At 40.6% G+C, this 18050-nt stretch overlaps 1 protein-coding gene across 1 annotated transcript in view; it reads right to left on the bottom strand.

Moving 5' to 3' along the window:
- Positions 1 to 3866: 3866 nt before the first annotated feature.
- Positions 3867 to 18050, bottom strand: part of extl3 (exostosin-like glycosyltransferase 3) — a 34224-nt gene continuing 20040 nt past the window's right edge. Inside the window, exons 3-6 of the mRNA XM_061243167.1 lie at positions 10857 to 10984; positions 10430 to 10574; positions 7604 to 7732; positions 3867 to 7252 (exon numbers count right to left, since the gene is read on the bottom strand). Of these exons, the coding sequence (XP_061099151.1) occupies positions 7043 to 7252; positions 7604 to 7732; positions 10430 to 10574; positions 10857 to 10984 (612 nt within the window). The 3' untranslated portion in view covers positions 3867 to 7042. The remainder of the gene's footprint in view (positions 7253 to 7603; positions 7733 to 10429; positions 10575 to 10856; positions 10985 to 18050) is intronic.

Below are 18050 nucleotides of genomic sequence, written 5' to 3'. Positions count from 1 at the left end.
CAGTATTGAGCCAAGGAAGTGCATTGTTTTTTTTCTTTCCTTTCACTTTTCTAGTGAACTCCTCAACTAAACTATGTAACTTGGTTGTAAGCGTTTTGCAATCTGCTTCTACGTTGCTCCCAGTAAGTATATTTTTCCAATCAGTCTGCTGAACTGCTCTTTCAAAATTGACCATTTCATTTTTTGGAATCCTAAGTTGCTCCACAGGTTTATAAGAATGATGAAAGTGCTTCTTTGTCAGTTTTCTTGACATTAATGTCAAATTATGGTCGGACAGTCCAGTAATAAAATTGAATGTCTTAATTCTTTCAGGCTTGTTGCTGAATATTAAGTCTATCTGTGTCTGGGAGGATGCAGTTATTCTAGTTGGTCCTTCCATCAGTTGCGTAAAATCCAAACTATCTGTGACCTGCTTAAGGGCTTTCCTATTAGTCTTATCTAGCCAATTACAATTCAGATCACCAAGTAGTATTACCTCAGTTTTAAAATCACATGCTTGAAGCAGCTTTTTAAATGTGATGTAAAAATCATTATTGGAAGAAGGTGGACGATATACAACAATGAGCACAAAGGACATTTCAGGTGAGAGCATTATATTCAGTCCAATACATTCTAAATCATGATTAAAAGGCCAGCATATTTGATGACAGTTGATACGGTCTTTGATATAGATCATGACCCCACCCCCTCTTCCCTTAGATCTGTCCTGTCTAAAGGTGTTATAGCCTGGTACATGTAATGCAGCAGATGGAGAGTTGCTATGTAACCATGACTCCGACAGGCATAGAAAATCCAAGTTAGAGTTACTAAGAAGATGATGCACTTGTTCAGCCTTTGGAGTGAGGCTACGGATGTTAATATGTCCTCCAAAAATACCCCTGGGTTTGAGCCGTGGGTCCCAGATCACCTGAGAGTGATTAACAGTTTTAAAAAAGTTCAGTCTGCGATGTTTTTTAAAAACAGGGTTAATGTTGCTTCTGTAAGCACTGTGGGCCGTACAGAACGGATCTCGACTCTCCGCGACAGGTACGCCGGTGGCCGCCGCTCCCGCACTCCGCCCGAAGTCGCCCTTGCGTCTGGTACCGAACCCCGCAACTCCCAATACGCCACGCTCGGTACGCCTGGCATCGTCTCCCCCGACCCTCGACGCAGCCCCCGGACAGCAAAGAGGTGGAGACGGATCAGTAAGGATGTCACAGGTAAAACCAGCAGGTTCACTGTTTACCATGCTTACCTGAGAGAAGGTGTTATTGCTCTCCAGTAGATCCGCCAGGTTGTTGACTTCCTCATTCGCATTAACCGGACCAGGGCACTGATGAATATCTCCAGATAAAAGCAGGCAAATGGCTATGATAAGCTTGCATGTGTCTAAATTTCTTTTGATTGTTTTGGATTTGTATCTGACGCGGTTGAGCCCAAGATGACACGCAAAAGTACTCATCAAAACGGCTTTGCCAAATCCAAAATGTTTGACGTTCATTCCGATCAAAACTTCACCTTCTGATTGTGTTTTACAAACATTTAAAGACCCGCAATTAAAATTATGGGGGGTAAAACCAAAAATACCTGTAAAGCTTAAAAACATCACAAAAGTGAGAAGGGCTGCTGACGCACCAACCCTGCCCAACGCCATCAACGAATTTAGCCTGTAACCGCTGCTGCAACACTGTTCCTCCCCTGGTTCATCCCCATGCTTCAACGCATCCTGGAGCTACAAATGCATCCCCCCAAGCTGCATACTTTACATTCCTCCATGGAGAATTTCTAACTCAACCTATCAGCCAGTGAAGGATAGGCACCCCTCTCCCTATAGCCAGGTTCCTCCTGAGATTTCTTCCCAATGGCTCCTCACTTTTTTACCTGGTATCTGGGGGTGCAGGGCTGGCATTACCATTTTTTTCTTCCCTCCTGTTCCTCTGTAAAGCGTCTTTGTGACCATCCGCTATACAAATAAATCTTATGAAGCTGTAAGTGGGTATTCTTGGTTTTCACCTTAAAATGAGTGAACAATTTAGACCCCTAATTGAAGCAAGATAATTGATTGATGCAGGTGAGTATGCATCAAATGAAACAAGCTAAACCATGGACCATGGTTCAGAAACCTTGCATAGGCCATTTGAGAAGGTTTTTTTTAGTCCATTCTGAAACATGGAACATACTAGTTCTAGGACAGTAGAAACATACAACCTGGTTGTATAACCTGGTAGATTCCTTATCTCCAGGACATGAACATTACACCCATGGTTACATGAACTTGTAACTTCTCCTGGCTGTGATTGAGGGGTGGAGTACACGGTGGGCAAGAGTGGGCACTCCCTGTTATGCCAGTTTTTCAGAGGACCTGGAGACCTTCCATCAACCCAAAAAATGTTTACCTTACTCCTGTCCATTTGTTCATCCACACTTAAGTCAACCACAGGTCCAGACCCCGTGGGAAAGGAGAAAATAGTGAAGAAATAAAGGAGGGTTTTCTGGTAGTGGAAATGCGGAGATTGGAAACAAAGGAGGTGACACTGCAGATGTGTAACAATGTCAGGGGTTATATAAATTTAAAAAAAAAATTTTTTATATATAAGTATTCTGTGTAAAGTGCTTGTTTGCCAGGACCAACTGACCCCTGTCAATCTGGTACAGGAGCATGCTCGAAGCTGCATGTTGGGCAGGGTCATCCCAGACAGGACAAGACTGGTTTCCTTGGGGGAAGAATAAAAAGAAAAAAAAGAAAGATGTGTGAGATGTGTCTTCTGGGTCACTTTTATTCCTTTTCATTTGCTTTTGCAAAGCAAACCAAGATGAGTATGCCAATTAGTCGGTGATGGGAGAACAAGCAATTAATTGACCCAGAGCATCAAGCAGGTGCACACTTTTGTTATTTCTAATAGCACAATTTCACTATTCTCATCTCCCCATATTCCACCACTGCAGTAAAACCTTAAACAGCTGTTCATCTAACACTTTTTTGAAAGCCCCCTAAAGTGATTGACACACAAACTTTATACATACATGCGCAACCAATAAAGGACACACACATGAATGTGAAAGTTCCAGTAAAATAGTAAATTACAATTTTTTTTCTCCAAAGGGTATAATTATGCAATGGAGGAAATGTGTACAAATGAAAGAAGTACAATTTCTGAGATGCATCCTGCAATATTCAATATATTAAGGGTTAATGCTATGATGCCACAAGGGAAACTGCTAAATTATGATAATAGTTTCTGCCCCACTCCCAAAAGTGCAAAACGGCATATAGTGAGCGACGCAGGTAAACAACCAAAGCCAATCCATTTAGTTTTTTTTTAATTTAAATTTATTATTTTTAGTTTCATTTACTTGTTCTGCCATTTGAGACAGTCATGAGCTACAGCTGTATTCTTGTTGAAAAGGTTTCTATGGTCTGATATAGAAGTAAACTAGCATATATGTTCAGAAAGTTAAAATGGTCACACTTAACAATACGAGTACATGAATTGGCATTAACCAATGTAGTTAACATGAATTAATGATGTACAAATATATTAATCATGAAATGAACTTTTGATGAATGTATTTGTTAATTAATGAATTAGTTGCATGAATGCATATACATGTGAGAACCATCAGGTAAAACTATAATTACTTAACCATAACAAATACATAAAAAAATGTTCATTCCAATATGAATTGGCATAAACAAATGTAGTTGGTAATGATGTACAAATGCATAAACAATGCTGCACAGATTAATGTTTCTGTGGTGAATTAGGCTACACCTATAACTAGTTAATGCCAATTCATGTAACCTTATTGTAAAGTGTTACCAATTACAGCCCTCAAGGACTTGATTTCTGGCAATGCCCATGTGATTACAGACATATGGACAGAGGGACATATGAGGTGGGATGGGCTTTGTTAAAGCTTAGGCCAAGGTGTGCTCCCCCTGACCTGCTAAAGGTGCATTTGTGCTTCAGAATAAAATCAACTTGTTGCCATTTCTATGCATCAGTAAGGGAATTTACCAACTAGACTAGCAGAAAGAACATAGAACTAAACAAATAGGTGTGGATCTCCCTCTATTGGGGCGGGGATGTGCTTTTCCGTAAATCAAGATGCGTAAGCGGCTGTGGGTTTTCTGCAAAAAGTAACTGCGCTGCTGAATCTATTGTAATGAACATAGTGGCAACTTGTGTTCATACACAGAAACATGCTTTTTGGACTTAAAATCAAAAAAAAAAAAAAGTGAATACTGATTTTGTGCATGTACTACACATGTGCCTTTCTGGAGAACTACACAGGACTACAGCTACGCAAAACCAGAGACATTATGTCTGAGGAGGATGAACTGTTTATATTAACACTGCCCACCTTCATTACAAAACATTCATTTTGGAATACAACCTCCACATACTGCACATCCGTGCACATCAACACTGAAAATCCGTACCTTTTTCTGTTGACAGGGAAAACATACATTCACGCAATAAAAAATTAAATGGCAGGAGCAGGGAGAAGAGAAAACCTCAGCGTTTCAGACTTTGGAGCCAAAATATGCATGTTTTCACCTTTGACCTGAAAGGACTTGGAGGACGGGGGAAACAACATTCTGTTAGTACTAAGACAGGAGAAATGTCAGAATGTCCTCAGTTCCAAACATTTTTTTGGTTGTGACAGTTTCTCTATAATCATGTCGCCAAACTTTTCAAAGGGCACTGGATAAGTCAGTGTTTCAGCAAATGAAATTAACTTCTTACCTTCTCATGTTTCAGTGTCATCCAGTACACTTCTTACTTTCTCATTGTACTCCAGTGCAAAACAACAAAATTGTTGAGTTAATATTGTGCTCATGTGTGCTTAAGGATTTTATTTATTTATTTAACTTCTGGAACTTTGGCGAACTGCACCGTAGTCAGAAATCTCCTGTTGAGTTCAATTGTACCCCGTCAAACTGACCCACAAGCATGCCCCGTGTGAGTGAGTCCGCATATGGTTTGAATTCTGGCTGAGAATTACTAGTTTGCAGACAATTGTCCATAATACACAGACCTTTGTACGGTTAAACACCAACACATTTAAAAACTCCTTGAATAAAATAGAGATGAACATCAGTGCTTTTTTTTTTTTTTTTTTTTTTTTTTTTTTTTAATTCACACATACGCAGTGTGTGTGTGTGTGTGTGTGTGTGTGTATATAGTCCCCTCAAAAATTATTGGAACAGCAAGATCAATTCCTTTGTTTTTTTTTCAGGTTTATTTCAGATTTTTGCCTTTTCTCCAAATTTAGTAGCCAATTGTACCCCCCTCTTATTCAATTCGAGTTAGTGTTAGATACACCGTACACACCCCGCCCCCTGGCAAGCTGAGGAAGAGCGACACACCTTTTCAAGACATCTCATCTCTCTAATCGTGTCCGTGGTTCCAAGGCGACCGAGGCGCTTATTGTGCGGCAATCGGCTAACCCTGCCAAGACCCTCTCTCTGGAGCGGCGAGGCAATTATGCTGCTCCACGTGAGCTGGCCAAACTTGGCTTTTGGCAGGACTGGGAATTGAACCCTGGTCCCCAGTGTGCAACGGCAGCGAACCGCAAGTCTGCTGCATCTTAGCCTGTTGCGTCACCGTGGCCCCCAACAATTCCTTTGTTGCTGCTATACACTGAAGACAATTGAGTTTGAGGTCAAAAGATGTACATGAGATGACAAATTTCGCTTTTATTTCCTGGTATTTTTATCTAGATTTGTTCATCAACTTGGAACATATCACCTTTTGTATCAGACCACCAAATGTTTTGGTGAGCAAAAGTATTGGAACATGTTAGTCTTGCCCTTTGTCCTGTTAGATTGGACAAATAGTTCCGAATCTTCTCTTGGTTTTGGCCTTTGGTTTTGCCTTTGAAGACCACACCAGAGAGCTGTCTTTGGGAGAAAAGCATTTTGAAAGGAAGGGAAATCTATCACAGCCATTGCACAAGCATTGGGGATAGCTTGGAATGTCCTGAAAAATAAAGAAACTGTTTGGGTACTGAGCAACAGATATGTGCTTCCAAAGTGTGGAAGCATGGTGGAGGAAGTGTCATGGCTTGGGCTTGCACGGCTGCTTCTGGAGTGGGTTCACTAATCTTTATTGATGATGTAATTCATGATGATAGCAGCAGGATGAATTCAGAAGTCTACAAAAACATTGTCTGCCAATTTAAGGAGAAATCACCAGACCGTAACCCAATTGAGCATGCATTTTACCTCCTGAAGGAGACTGAAAGGAAACAAACAACTGAAAGAATGCAAGTTTGGTGATGTCAATGGATCGCATGCTTGATAGTTATTGCAAGCAAGGGATATGCTACCAAATATGAAGTGTTATTTACTTAAATACTCTGTTCCAATACGTTTGCTCACCTAAATATTGGGCGGTCCGATACCAAAGGTGTCATGTTCTACATACATCTAAATACCAGAAAATAAAAGCTGAAATTCTGAACTCTTGGTCTCACGTTCATCTTTTAATCTAAACCCCAAATGCATTCAGTGTATTGCAAAAACAAAGGAATTGGCCTTGCTGCTCCAATACTTTTGGAGGTGTGTGTGTGTGTGTGTATATGTATATATATATATATATATATATATACACACACACACACACACACACATACACACACATGTATACACACAGATATACACACACATTTTCATTCAACAGCAAAAATAACAAAATGCTAAGAGGCAATGAGAACTGTTCTGCCACAAAACATTTTGTTTGTGGACACAAATGCAGCACCCCTGATGTGAAAGCTGTAATGTCCATCTGTGGTGACCGTTCAAGGCTTTCCATGGCCCATCAAAGAGTGGTTTCAGTGAGATCTGTTGTGCTCTCTGGTGGGACGCATGCACAAAACACACAAACCCCGTTAGTTTTACCGCAAGACTTGAAGGAGTCTGTGCTCTACAGTCGTGAGCTGGAAAGGGAGCACTTTTTATTTATTTATTTTATTCCAGGGGCTGCCAGTCCCTCGGCCCCTAGTTCGGCTTCCTCTCCTCATGGGGACAATCCATCCACACAGTGTGCCTCTTCAGTTATATGAACTTGAAACACTTGGTCTTGTCATGGGGAAGCCGTGTCTTGAACAGCACTGAGTCCACACGGAACTGTGTATATAGCAGTGGCATGTAGCCGTACACCTTCACAAAGAAGTTGATGCACTTGTGGCGCTCGTGGAAGTGTGAGTCATCATGGGACAGGGCTTGAGGGCAGCCAGGGCATCGGAATGTCCAGCGGGATGTCACCTGGGGAGAGGGGTGTATGGTTACAAAATATGAAGTCTGAAACTGAAACCGAAACCGTGAAAGTGTGCTGATTTTCTGTTCTTTTGAAGTTACAAAAGATACTGAACAAGTATAAATACAATGGATGGTACTAATACCAAGTATTTCCTCAATATTTGTGTTTTGGTGTATTCATACAATGTACATTTCTTATTTTATAAATTTGACACACAATTGGTCTAATTCCCATCCCAATTTGGAATGGCCAACTCAACTATCTGTGACCGCAGCAGTGTTCTTGCAGGAACCCAACCCCACTGCCAATTTGTTATGGATGTAGAGAGAAACATTGTGGGGCTGCAATGCACTGACCTTGATGGGAGGTTTTCGTGTGATGTGAGACACCAGGAAGTTCATGGCAATGTCCTCACAGTTAATGTACTCATCTACCATGTCACGGATTGCCTGGGGCATCACGTAGGAGTACAAGTAGGCATAGTACTGTCAGAGCAGAGGAAGAGTAGGATGGTGTGGGAGAGGGGGGGGGGTATTGAAAGAACAATGGAAGACAAGAGAGGGGCAGAGTAAGGGTAAGAAATAAAAGGCACAGAAAGAACATTTTTAAATATAGGAGAAACCACAGTTGGGACCAAATGGCAGACTCACACTGAACTACAGAATTCCGCAGGGAGTCATTCACATGCAGTTTTCCGCAGTAACTAGTCCAAGATTCACATTTTTAGTGCTGTGAGTCATTTCCCACATTTTTGGATGGTATTGTTAACCAACTGTTAAACATACAATCATTGCCTATTGCTAACAGCTGGGAGAAACAAAGTGTGCGATTAATTACACTAGCCTCTATCAATGCATTTTAGCCAGGCCTTAAGGCTTCAGCATGCTTCAAATGAGCCTCTTAATGCCAAGAACCTCTTTTCATGCCATGACATGGGTTTCCCAAAGACATTCATAACAAAAATGTCTCCGATTCACTCCTAAGTTGAAAGGTCACTTGTTTGCAGCAAAGAACCTCTACTGTAGGCTTAAGAGTGTTAAAGAGTAATTGCAGGCACCGTTTCACCCTGGCTCCATCTTCTACACAATGATGGAAAAAATATGTTCTGGGGTGGGTAGAGTTGGTGGATCCATCTCATTTGCACAAAGTATTCTCTAACGAATCAGGTGCTGGGAGTGTTCCGTTTCCTAGTGATCCGTATTGAATAAGTTCCCACTTTGAATGCAATTGTAGTTGGGAGTGCGCTACGTCACAATTTGTTGGATACTAATATTTTATATTGCTCCATGCAAGCATGCATTCCAAATGCTGCAAGTTTTGTGCTGTTAAACGATTAAACGCATTGTCAGTTTGGTCGCTGGATGAGTAGATTGAATTAAATATAGCCGGTTTTAGGAGTATACCCAGGCAATTAGTAGACATTTTGGGCGCAAGTATGTAATGTGGTCCAACATTGGCTAATAATCTCATGGTTGATGCTGATGTTTCATCCATTTAGCTAACCTGACCACATATATGATATGAATTGTTCATGGCAAAACAGGAGACAGTAGCTGAGAAATAACCGTGATGAAAAAATTTATGAAATAAGAATGACCTTCTTAAAGATGACGTATGGTGAACAGCACAAAATTTACATGAAACTAGTCTAAAAGAGTGTGTGTGTATGGGGGTGTGCAATGTGAGTTACAGCACGTGAGCCTGTTTCTGATGAGGCAAAACTGTTGTGTAAAATGCTCCATGTTTCAACAGACCCTGATCTTCCCTACAAATAGAATTTTTAAATCAGGTGAGAAATGTCTGAAATTATGCATTTATCTACTGCAGGATGTCCCAGGATACTGGTTGTTGTAGCAGCTGGCTTGCCGACTTTGAAAATGAGCGGTTAAAATAAATGGGACAAATTTGTGGGCATCTACAATTTTCCAGCTGGACATTGGATTGACACTGAGATGAAGTATAGGTACCCTGAAAAGGGTTTGCTGGGTGGATGGCGGAAAGCATTTCTTCAAACTTTACAGGCAGCAGAACACCAGTTTATGATAACATTATATGGTTTCATAAATGCTGAAATAATGGCATGGATTAAATTAGTTGACTATAAAGTAGTATGGTAGGCTACAAACCAGAGACTTGCTTTGATTATTCAAGGCATACTATGCAGGATTTCTTGCATTGCCTCCCTCCTGTGTTGACACAAAACACATCTGCACCCCATTCTCATCCGCGTCTCTCCATTGCAGACAACTGTGTGCCATGATCGCAATGAACCAAGAAACCGTTCATTCGTAAAACCTCTGTTTTAGTAGTTGCTTTCAACACAAGCCATTTAGCTAGCCATTTAACTGATTAGTTAGCTAACTTTAGCTAAACGTTTAACTAGCCACTGCTGCTAACACCAATGAATTTGATTCTGCCTACCAGGAAGCATTGCAAAATTCTGTAACATAAGCAAATGCATGAAATCATTGTAGCTTTTATTTTTATCAGACATCTCAAGTCTCTTTGAACATACAAGTACTGAAAAAGTGGCAAGATATGGCACAGTTTACATGTTTGCTCTACCTAGGAGCAAGTGTTTTCTAATCTTCAAGGGGTTTGTGCAGTTTAGCTTTCCATTTTACCTCCACTGTTTGTCATTTGACTCTGGTTTTGGAAACGGGAGAAATAAAAAAATTAAAAAATTCACATCCTCTCCCAAAATCTTTGGATAAGATTTCAGTTCCCCAAGCGCACCACATGTCCATGATCACAATAGACTGACAATGCTAGCTGACAATGGCGGAGGTCCACTGCCTAGTAGGCTAACGTTGCACGGTTAAGATTGGACTATCTCAGAGTTGTGCTTGTTCCCCTGGAATCGTGTTATCAATGAAACTTTAGACAATACAACAGCATCAATTGGCTATCTTGCAACAATGAAAACAAGTGACATTATAGAAGCTAATCTAGAAATTATTACATATACATATTTTTCCTTGAGCTCATTTGTTAAATATTTTTTAAGATATTAATCTAACTTTATTTGTGTAGATTATATTCCTGATTTATGGGACAATAATAACCCAGTGTAGTCCATTTCTTAGTCGCTGTGCTGATTTTAATTCGCTTCTACTTCCAGAGATATTTTTGTGTATTTTTGACCAGCCCATTTATGCCCCCGCTGTGAAAGCAGTGGTTACCTTGTGGAAGAAGGCTGCACCTGTAAGAACCATTGACAGCTCACAGGAGTAGTTGGAGTTGTACAACCAGGACTGGTGGTTCATATCCCAAGCATGGTAGCGCCCCGGGAAGCCGACGATTCGATCCCTGGACTCACGCCACACCCTGAGCAGCAGAACAGGGTTAACTTGGCAACAAGACCAGGCCAGACAAGAGGACAAGCAGCAAGCAGACTGGAGCAGGGAAAGGACCTCGGCCAGAACGGGCAGTGACCAGATACAGGTGCTGAGCTCAGGAATTCCTTTGTGAGGTTTATGTTTTCAGTCTCCCCAGGAGGACAAAAAAATGCCATTTTAGATGTTTTCGAAGTGTACACGCCAGTGCCTACAACACTAAGGGGCCAGAGGGAACAGGTTAAAGGACAACTCAACTGGCTGCAACACTCACCGAAAACCGAACATGATTTCATCGTGTCGAAGATGTGCATCATCATCAATGGACAATATGGCCTCAGTTTCCACGGCATCCCAAGGAAGGAAGCGATTGTTGAGACTGTTCTTCTCCGTCCGAACCACCTGCATACCACAAAAAGAGATACACTGATTTAACCATGATTGGAAAACAGATGGACATTGTTGAAAACAGATGGACAGAATCACTGAACACAGAAAATTCATGGGTCATTCTTTAATTTGTGTTAAAGTCATGTCTAAGAAAGTTCACATTACATTAAAAAATGAAAAGCCTTACTTTTGCAATATGATAGAAATTTTACATGAACTTTCATTTTAAAGTTGACTATTTTCTGGTAAAAATAAAATAAATACTGAAAATATTGTTTACTCATTATCGAGATTAATTAGAAAAAATATTAAATATTATAAATTGTCCAAAGATTTGATTTGAGTAGATGGTCTGCTTATTTGTTGAATATAAAAACTGTAAATAGCTGCTAGTCTACTTATGAATGTCAACAAACTGACGTGCAAAAGTCATGGTTTCGCAATACCATGACAAAACAATTAGGTTCATAATTAGCAAAATATTATATGTTGGTATTTTATGCAGTTATGATTAGTCAATTTCCAATTTAATGATGATTCAATGACAAACTGCACAATGTTATTTTAGACCGGCACATGCCGCTGTGCGAAGTCGGATTTCTTATTTTTCTTTTTAATCGATTTTCATTGTTTAATCCGAAGTAACTGAATATGCTAGATCCTGTGTTATATGCCAAGATCATCATCATAATAGCTAACTAGGACATTAAGAATTCTATCCATGTTCAGGCTTGTAGACTCATCAGCATTTAAGGAAAACATTCATTTTTTTCCCCTATCACACACCATGCAGAAACAACCAGCTTTACAGAGTTTCTTGCACCAAGTGTTAAGCAGCTGCCCATCCCCCCCATTTCTTCAACCCAAGCCCATCTCATTCATTTTTCACTCCCCTCTCAATTAGGCTGGTGTCTTCCTGAGTTTGAATGAACTTCACTTCCATACTTTGAATTTTGTGCACAAAGACTGACACTGAAGGAGGTACTCGAGAAAACAGCTTCTCATTGGCCTCCACTGGCTTCCTATTGCCGCACGCATCCGTTTCAAGGCCCTAGTGTTGGCATTTCAGGCTGCTAAGGGGACTGCCCCACCTTACATACAATCCTTGATCACTCCCTACTCCCCAGCTAGACCACTCCGGTCTGCCAGCTCCGGTCGCCTTATGGTTCCCTCTCTACGTGCACCTGGCGGTCGAGCTGCACGTTCACGCCTGTTTTCCGTTCTGGTTCCTCAGTGGTGGAATGACTTGCCTACCACTGTCAGAACAGCAGAATCCCTCCCCCTATTTCAACGCAGACTCAAAACCCACCTTTTCAAACTCTACCTTAGTCCTCCCTCCTGATTTCCCCTGCCCCTCCTTTCTGATATCCCTATCCTTGTCTAACCCCCCCCCCCCAAAAAAATTGCACTTATGATGACGACGACTGGTTTTCAAAGTCTGCCACCATAAGCTTGACCTGGTCAGAAACCATGAAAGCAATTTTCATATAAAATTCTGAACTGAGGAGAGAAAAAAGATTGCATGAGATTGTCAATGAAGTCAAATAATGCCTGAAATCAAGTCTAATGGAAGCCTGATGAGATTTAATGGAGTCGTAAAATTTAAATGTTGCAGAAAATCTAGCCAAAGCTGTATACTTAGGGGAAAGGCCCGACTAAGCCAACCTAAATCAAAACAGAATTTTAAAATTACTTAAATGTTTTGTCAAAAAAGCCATAATAAATGTGAAAATTAATCGCCCAGCTTTAACCCTCTGGGGTCGGTGGTGTCACGATCAGATCAACTTTCCTTTCTAGATTTTATCATACAGATGCAACAAACATATTGATAGAAATCTTGACCTATTGAAAAATGCACCTATTGACATATAATATGAATAGTTTTACAACGTTTTAAAATAGATGAATAAGACCACTGCAATTTCTTAGTCTTTACTTGTTAATATGTGAGTTTCGCTCCGTGCAAATCCGGCCCATTTCATTCAAATTGAAATTATTTTCTGGCAGGGGAGGGGCGATGCCATGTGTGAGAACACCAACTGTAAACCATAATAAAATGACATACAAAAGCATAGGCTATTTGCTTCTTTTGAGGTAAACAAAATCATGGAATCATGGAACACGTTTCATTACGGAAAATGGCACGGATGACTGGACATCAGGAGTAAGTGCATCTCTTCCATGTGTACCGCAACTATGTTTAAATATTCAGCAATATGCGCATTGGTAAATTCCCACACTCTAACCATTGCATCTCAAAATAATACATACGTGAGGTGGGATTCAAAAACTGGGTGTCCTCACACAATCGATATTAGCATACTGTATCTTCGTTCGAGGAACAATAACTCATCTAAACAGATCAACTCCAAGAGCAAGTGTATTTCTTACGATCGCATTGGTAAATACGTTTGCTGTATTCATCTGAATATTCAGTAATGCACATTTGTGAGTTACCATTAAAATAATACCACTGCGTTTTTGAAAGACTTGCATACTCTGCACTCTTTTTTTTCCCCAATGTCCATCCTGCAAAGAGTGTGATGCCCCCTTATGCTTTCAGCTAAACAGGAACTGTTTTGAAAAATAGCATGACATGTTTGTGAATGGCATTTTCATTATGTATGTTTGTGTGGTGATTTCAATCAATTCCTCACCGAGTACTGCTTTGTCTTAGAGGTAGGGAGGGGTCAGGCCAGGTGTGAAAAGCCTATTTACCTGGCAGGACTGCATACCACCTAAATACTCATTGAAGAAAGGCCATTAGCCATCCGATTGTCAACAAATATTTAGGGCCCAAGCACCGTAGGGTGCGAAGGACCCTATTGTTATTGTAAAGATTATTATTTGGGCCCAAGCACCGTAAGGTGGGAAGGACCCTATTGTTATTGGAAGGATTATTAGGGCCCAAGCACCGTAGGGTGCGAAGGACCCTATTGTTATTGTAAAGATTATTATTATTAGGGCCCAAGCACCGTAGGGTGCGAAGGACCCTATTGTTATTGGAAGGATTATTATTATTAGGGCCCAAGCACCGTAGGGTGCGAAGGACCCTATTGTTATTGTAAAGATTATTATTATTATTATTATTATTAGGGCCCAAGCACCGTAGGGTGCGAAGGACCCTATTGTTATTGGAAGGATTATTATTATTATTATTATTAGGGCCCAAGCACCGTAGGGTGCGAAGGACCCTATTGTTATTGGAAGGATTATTATTATTATTATTATTATTAGGGCCCAAGCACCGTAGTGTGCGAAGGACCCTATTGTTATTGTAAAGATTATTATTATTATTATTAGGGCCCAAGCACCGTAGGGTGCGAAGGACCCTATTGTTATTGTAAAGATTATTATTATTATTATTATTATTATTATTATTAGGGCCCAAGCACCGTAGGGTGCGAAGGACCCTATTGTTATTGTAAAGATTATTATTATTATTATTATTATTATTAGGGCCCAAGCACCGTAGGGTGCGAAGGACCCTATTGTTATTGGAAGGATTATTATTATTATTAGGGCCCAAGCACCGTAGGGTGCGAAGGACCCTATTGTTATTGGAAGGATTATTATTATTATTATTATTATTATTATTATTAGGGCCCAAGCACCGTAGGGTGCAAAGGACCCTATTGTTATTGGAAGGATTATTATTATTATTAGGGCCCAAGCACCATAGGGTGCGAAGGACCCTATTGTTATTGGAAGGATTATTAGGGCCCAAGCACCGTAGGGTGCGAAGGACCCTATTGTTATTGTAAAGATTATTATTATTATTATTATTAGGGCCCAAGCACCGTAGGGTGCGAAGGACCCTATTGTTATTGTAAAGATTATTATTATTATTATTATTATTCTTTCTCTTCCGTCAAATGGGCATTTTTGAGGGCCTTGCCATTCCTAAAAAGTCTTGGAATTTTGCAGACACATCAGAAGTGGTGGCCGTCAGGATCTATCAGATGCTCAGACCTGGGTGTGGCCGAGGGACTCCACAGCGCCCCCTAATGCTTTGTCTTCTATTGTGGACAGGCACTTTGAGCTACCTTCACCTAATTTGGTAGGCATGTGGGGCTCCTCTGGACAAACACATTTCTCTTTCGCATCCAATCAAATATGTGAACAGGAAGTCAGCCATTTTGAATTTTGTGCATTTTACACGTACTACACTTTTAAGTACTCCTCCTAGGGGGTTCATTGCATTCACACGAAATGGGGTCAAATTGGTCGCAGGATAGTCATGATACTAATTCCGAAGGATATTTTTGATATCTCAAACGGTATGGTCATGGCGAGGCGTACAATTTTCATGTCACGCCGCGCCAACAGGAAGTAGCCATAAATTCATGGTCTACATTGTCTGATCTGGCTGATATTTTACAAATATGTTCACTGTTAGTGTAATCACATCCATATACCAAGAAGAAATCAATGTTATAGCGCCACCATCTGGCAACGGAAGTGAGGTTTTTATCATGTTTGTATGCGTTCCTGCTAGGGTATTCATCACATTCACACCAAATGTAGTCGTCATGATCTTAGAATAGTCCTGACCCTAAATGACGAAAGGATTTTTGATATCTCAAACGGTTTGGCAATGGCGAGGCGTATAATACACACGTTACGCCCAAAAACAGGAAGTGGGCTTAATTCCGTTCTACATCATCTGATCGGGCTGATATTTTACAAATATATTCACTGTTGGAGTGCAATCACATCCATATCCACATTCATCTGGGCGTGGCTACGCAGCGCCCCCTATGGTTCTTTTCTAATATTGTGGACATATACTTTCACGTAAATTCACCGAATATTTTATGCATATGGGTCTCCTCAAGACACACACATTTCTCATTTGCATCCCTTAACTTTTCCAAACAGGAAGTGAGCTATTCTGGATTTTGTGTGTTTTTAAGTGTTTTTACACGTACCAAACTCTGAAATACTCCTCCTAGGGGGTTCATCACATTCATACCAAATGTGGTGAGAATGGTCTCAGGATAATCCTGATGCTAAATTGAAAGGATATTTCTGATATGTCAAACGGTACGGCTATGGCGAGGCGTACAATTTGAGGTCTCGCTGCGGGAACAGGAAGTGGTCGTAATTTCATTCTAGATGGTCTGATCTGGTTGATATTACACAGATATGTTCGTTGTGGGAGTGTAATCACATCCATATCCCAAAAATGACTCAATGTTATAGCGCCACCATCTGGCAACAGGAAGTGGCCTTAATTTTACTCGACATCTTCCGATGTGGCCGAAAATTTAGAAATATGTATATTGTTGGAGTGTAATTAAATCCATATTCCAAAAACGACTCAATGTTATAGCGCCACCATCTGGAAACTAGAACATTGAATTGACCTTAATTTCACTCAACATCTTCCGATGTGGCTGAAAATTTAGAAATAGGTTTATTATTGGAGTGTAATCAAATTCAAAAACCATACACGGCTCAATAATATAGCGCCACCATCTGGCAACAGGAAGTGGCTTTAATTTTACTCGACATCTTCCAATTTTGCTGAAAATGTACAAATATGTTCATTTTTGGAGTGAAATCAAATCCATAAACCATACACAGCTCAATATTATAGCGCCACTATCTGGCAATAGGAAGTGAGGCTTATATCATTGATGCATTCCAATAGCAGCAGCAACATCTTCATTGATCAAAGGGGAATTCCTGTGCACACTATTCGTTGTCCAGGAAGGTGATTATTTCCAAAGTGTGTACATATTGTGAAACATGTCATTGGCACAACTGTGCCACCAAGGCGGTTGCGCCCATGGTGCTTGGGCCCGTTCATTGCTGCTTGCAGCTATATTATTATTATTATTATTCTTTCTCTTCCGTCAAATGGGCATTTTTGAGGGCCTTGCCATGGCTAAAAAGTCTTGAAATTTTGCAGACACATCAGAAGTGGTGGCCGTCAGGATCTATCAGATGCTCAGTCCTGGGTGTGGCCGAGGGACTCCACAGCGCCCCCTATTGCGCTGCCCCCCCCCCCCCATTGCATTGTTGTCTATTGTGGGCAGGCACTTTGAGCTACATGAACCTAATTTGGTAGACATGTGTGGCTCCTCAATTGAAACACATTTCTCATTCGCATTGATGCAAATATGCGAACAGGAAGTCAGCCATTTTGAATTTTGTGCGTTTTCACATGTACTACACTTTGAAGTACTCCTCCTAGGCGGTTCATCGTATTCACACCAAATGTGGTAAGAATGGTGGCAAGATAGTCTTGATTCTAAATTGCCAGGATATTTTTGATATCTCAAATGGTATGGTTATGGCGAGGCGTACAATTTTTATGTCACGCCGCGCCAAAAGGAAGTGGCCATAATTTTGTGGTTTACATCGTCTGATCTGGCTGATATTTTACAAATATGTTCATTGTGTGAGTATACTCACATCCATGTCCCAAGAAGAAGTCAATGTTATAGCGCCACCATCTGGCAACAGGAAGTGAGGTTTTTATCATATTTGTATGCGTTCCTGCTAGGGTATTCATCACATTCACACCAAATGTAGTCATCATGATCTTAGGATAGTCCTGACCCTAAAAGCCAAAGGGATTTTTGATATCTCAAACGGTTTGGCAATAGCGAGGCGTACAATACACACGTTACGAGCGAAAAAAGGAAGTGGGCTTAATTCCGTTCTACATCGTCTGATTGGGCTGATATTTTACAGATATATTCACTGTTGGAGTGCAATCACATCCATATCCACATACATCTGGGCGTGGCTACGCAGCGCCCCCTATGGTTCTTTTCTAATATTGTGGACATATACTTTCACGTAAATTCACCGAATATGGTATGCATATGGGTCTCCTCAAGACACACACATTTCTCATTTGCATCCCTTAACTTTTCCAAACAGGAAGTGAGCTATTCTGGATTTTGTGTGTTTTTAAGTGTTTTTACACGTACCAAACTCTGAAATACTCCTCCTAGGGGGTTCATCACATTCACACCAAATGTGGTGAGAATGGTCTCAGGATAATCCTGATGCTAAATTGAAAGGATATTTCTGATATGTCAAACGGTACGGCTATGGCGAG

This window comes from Conger conger, chromosome 5 (assembly GCF_963514075.1).
Source record: "Conger conger chromosome 5, fConCon1.1, whole genome shotgun sequence".
NCBI lineage: Eukaryota > Metazoa > Chordata > Actinopteri > Anguilliformes > Congridae > Conger > Conger conger.
Note: the sequence above shows the minus strand (reverse complement) of the source record. Positions and strands in the feature narration are given on the sequence as shown.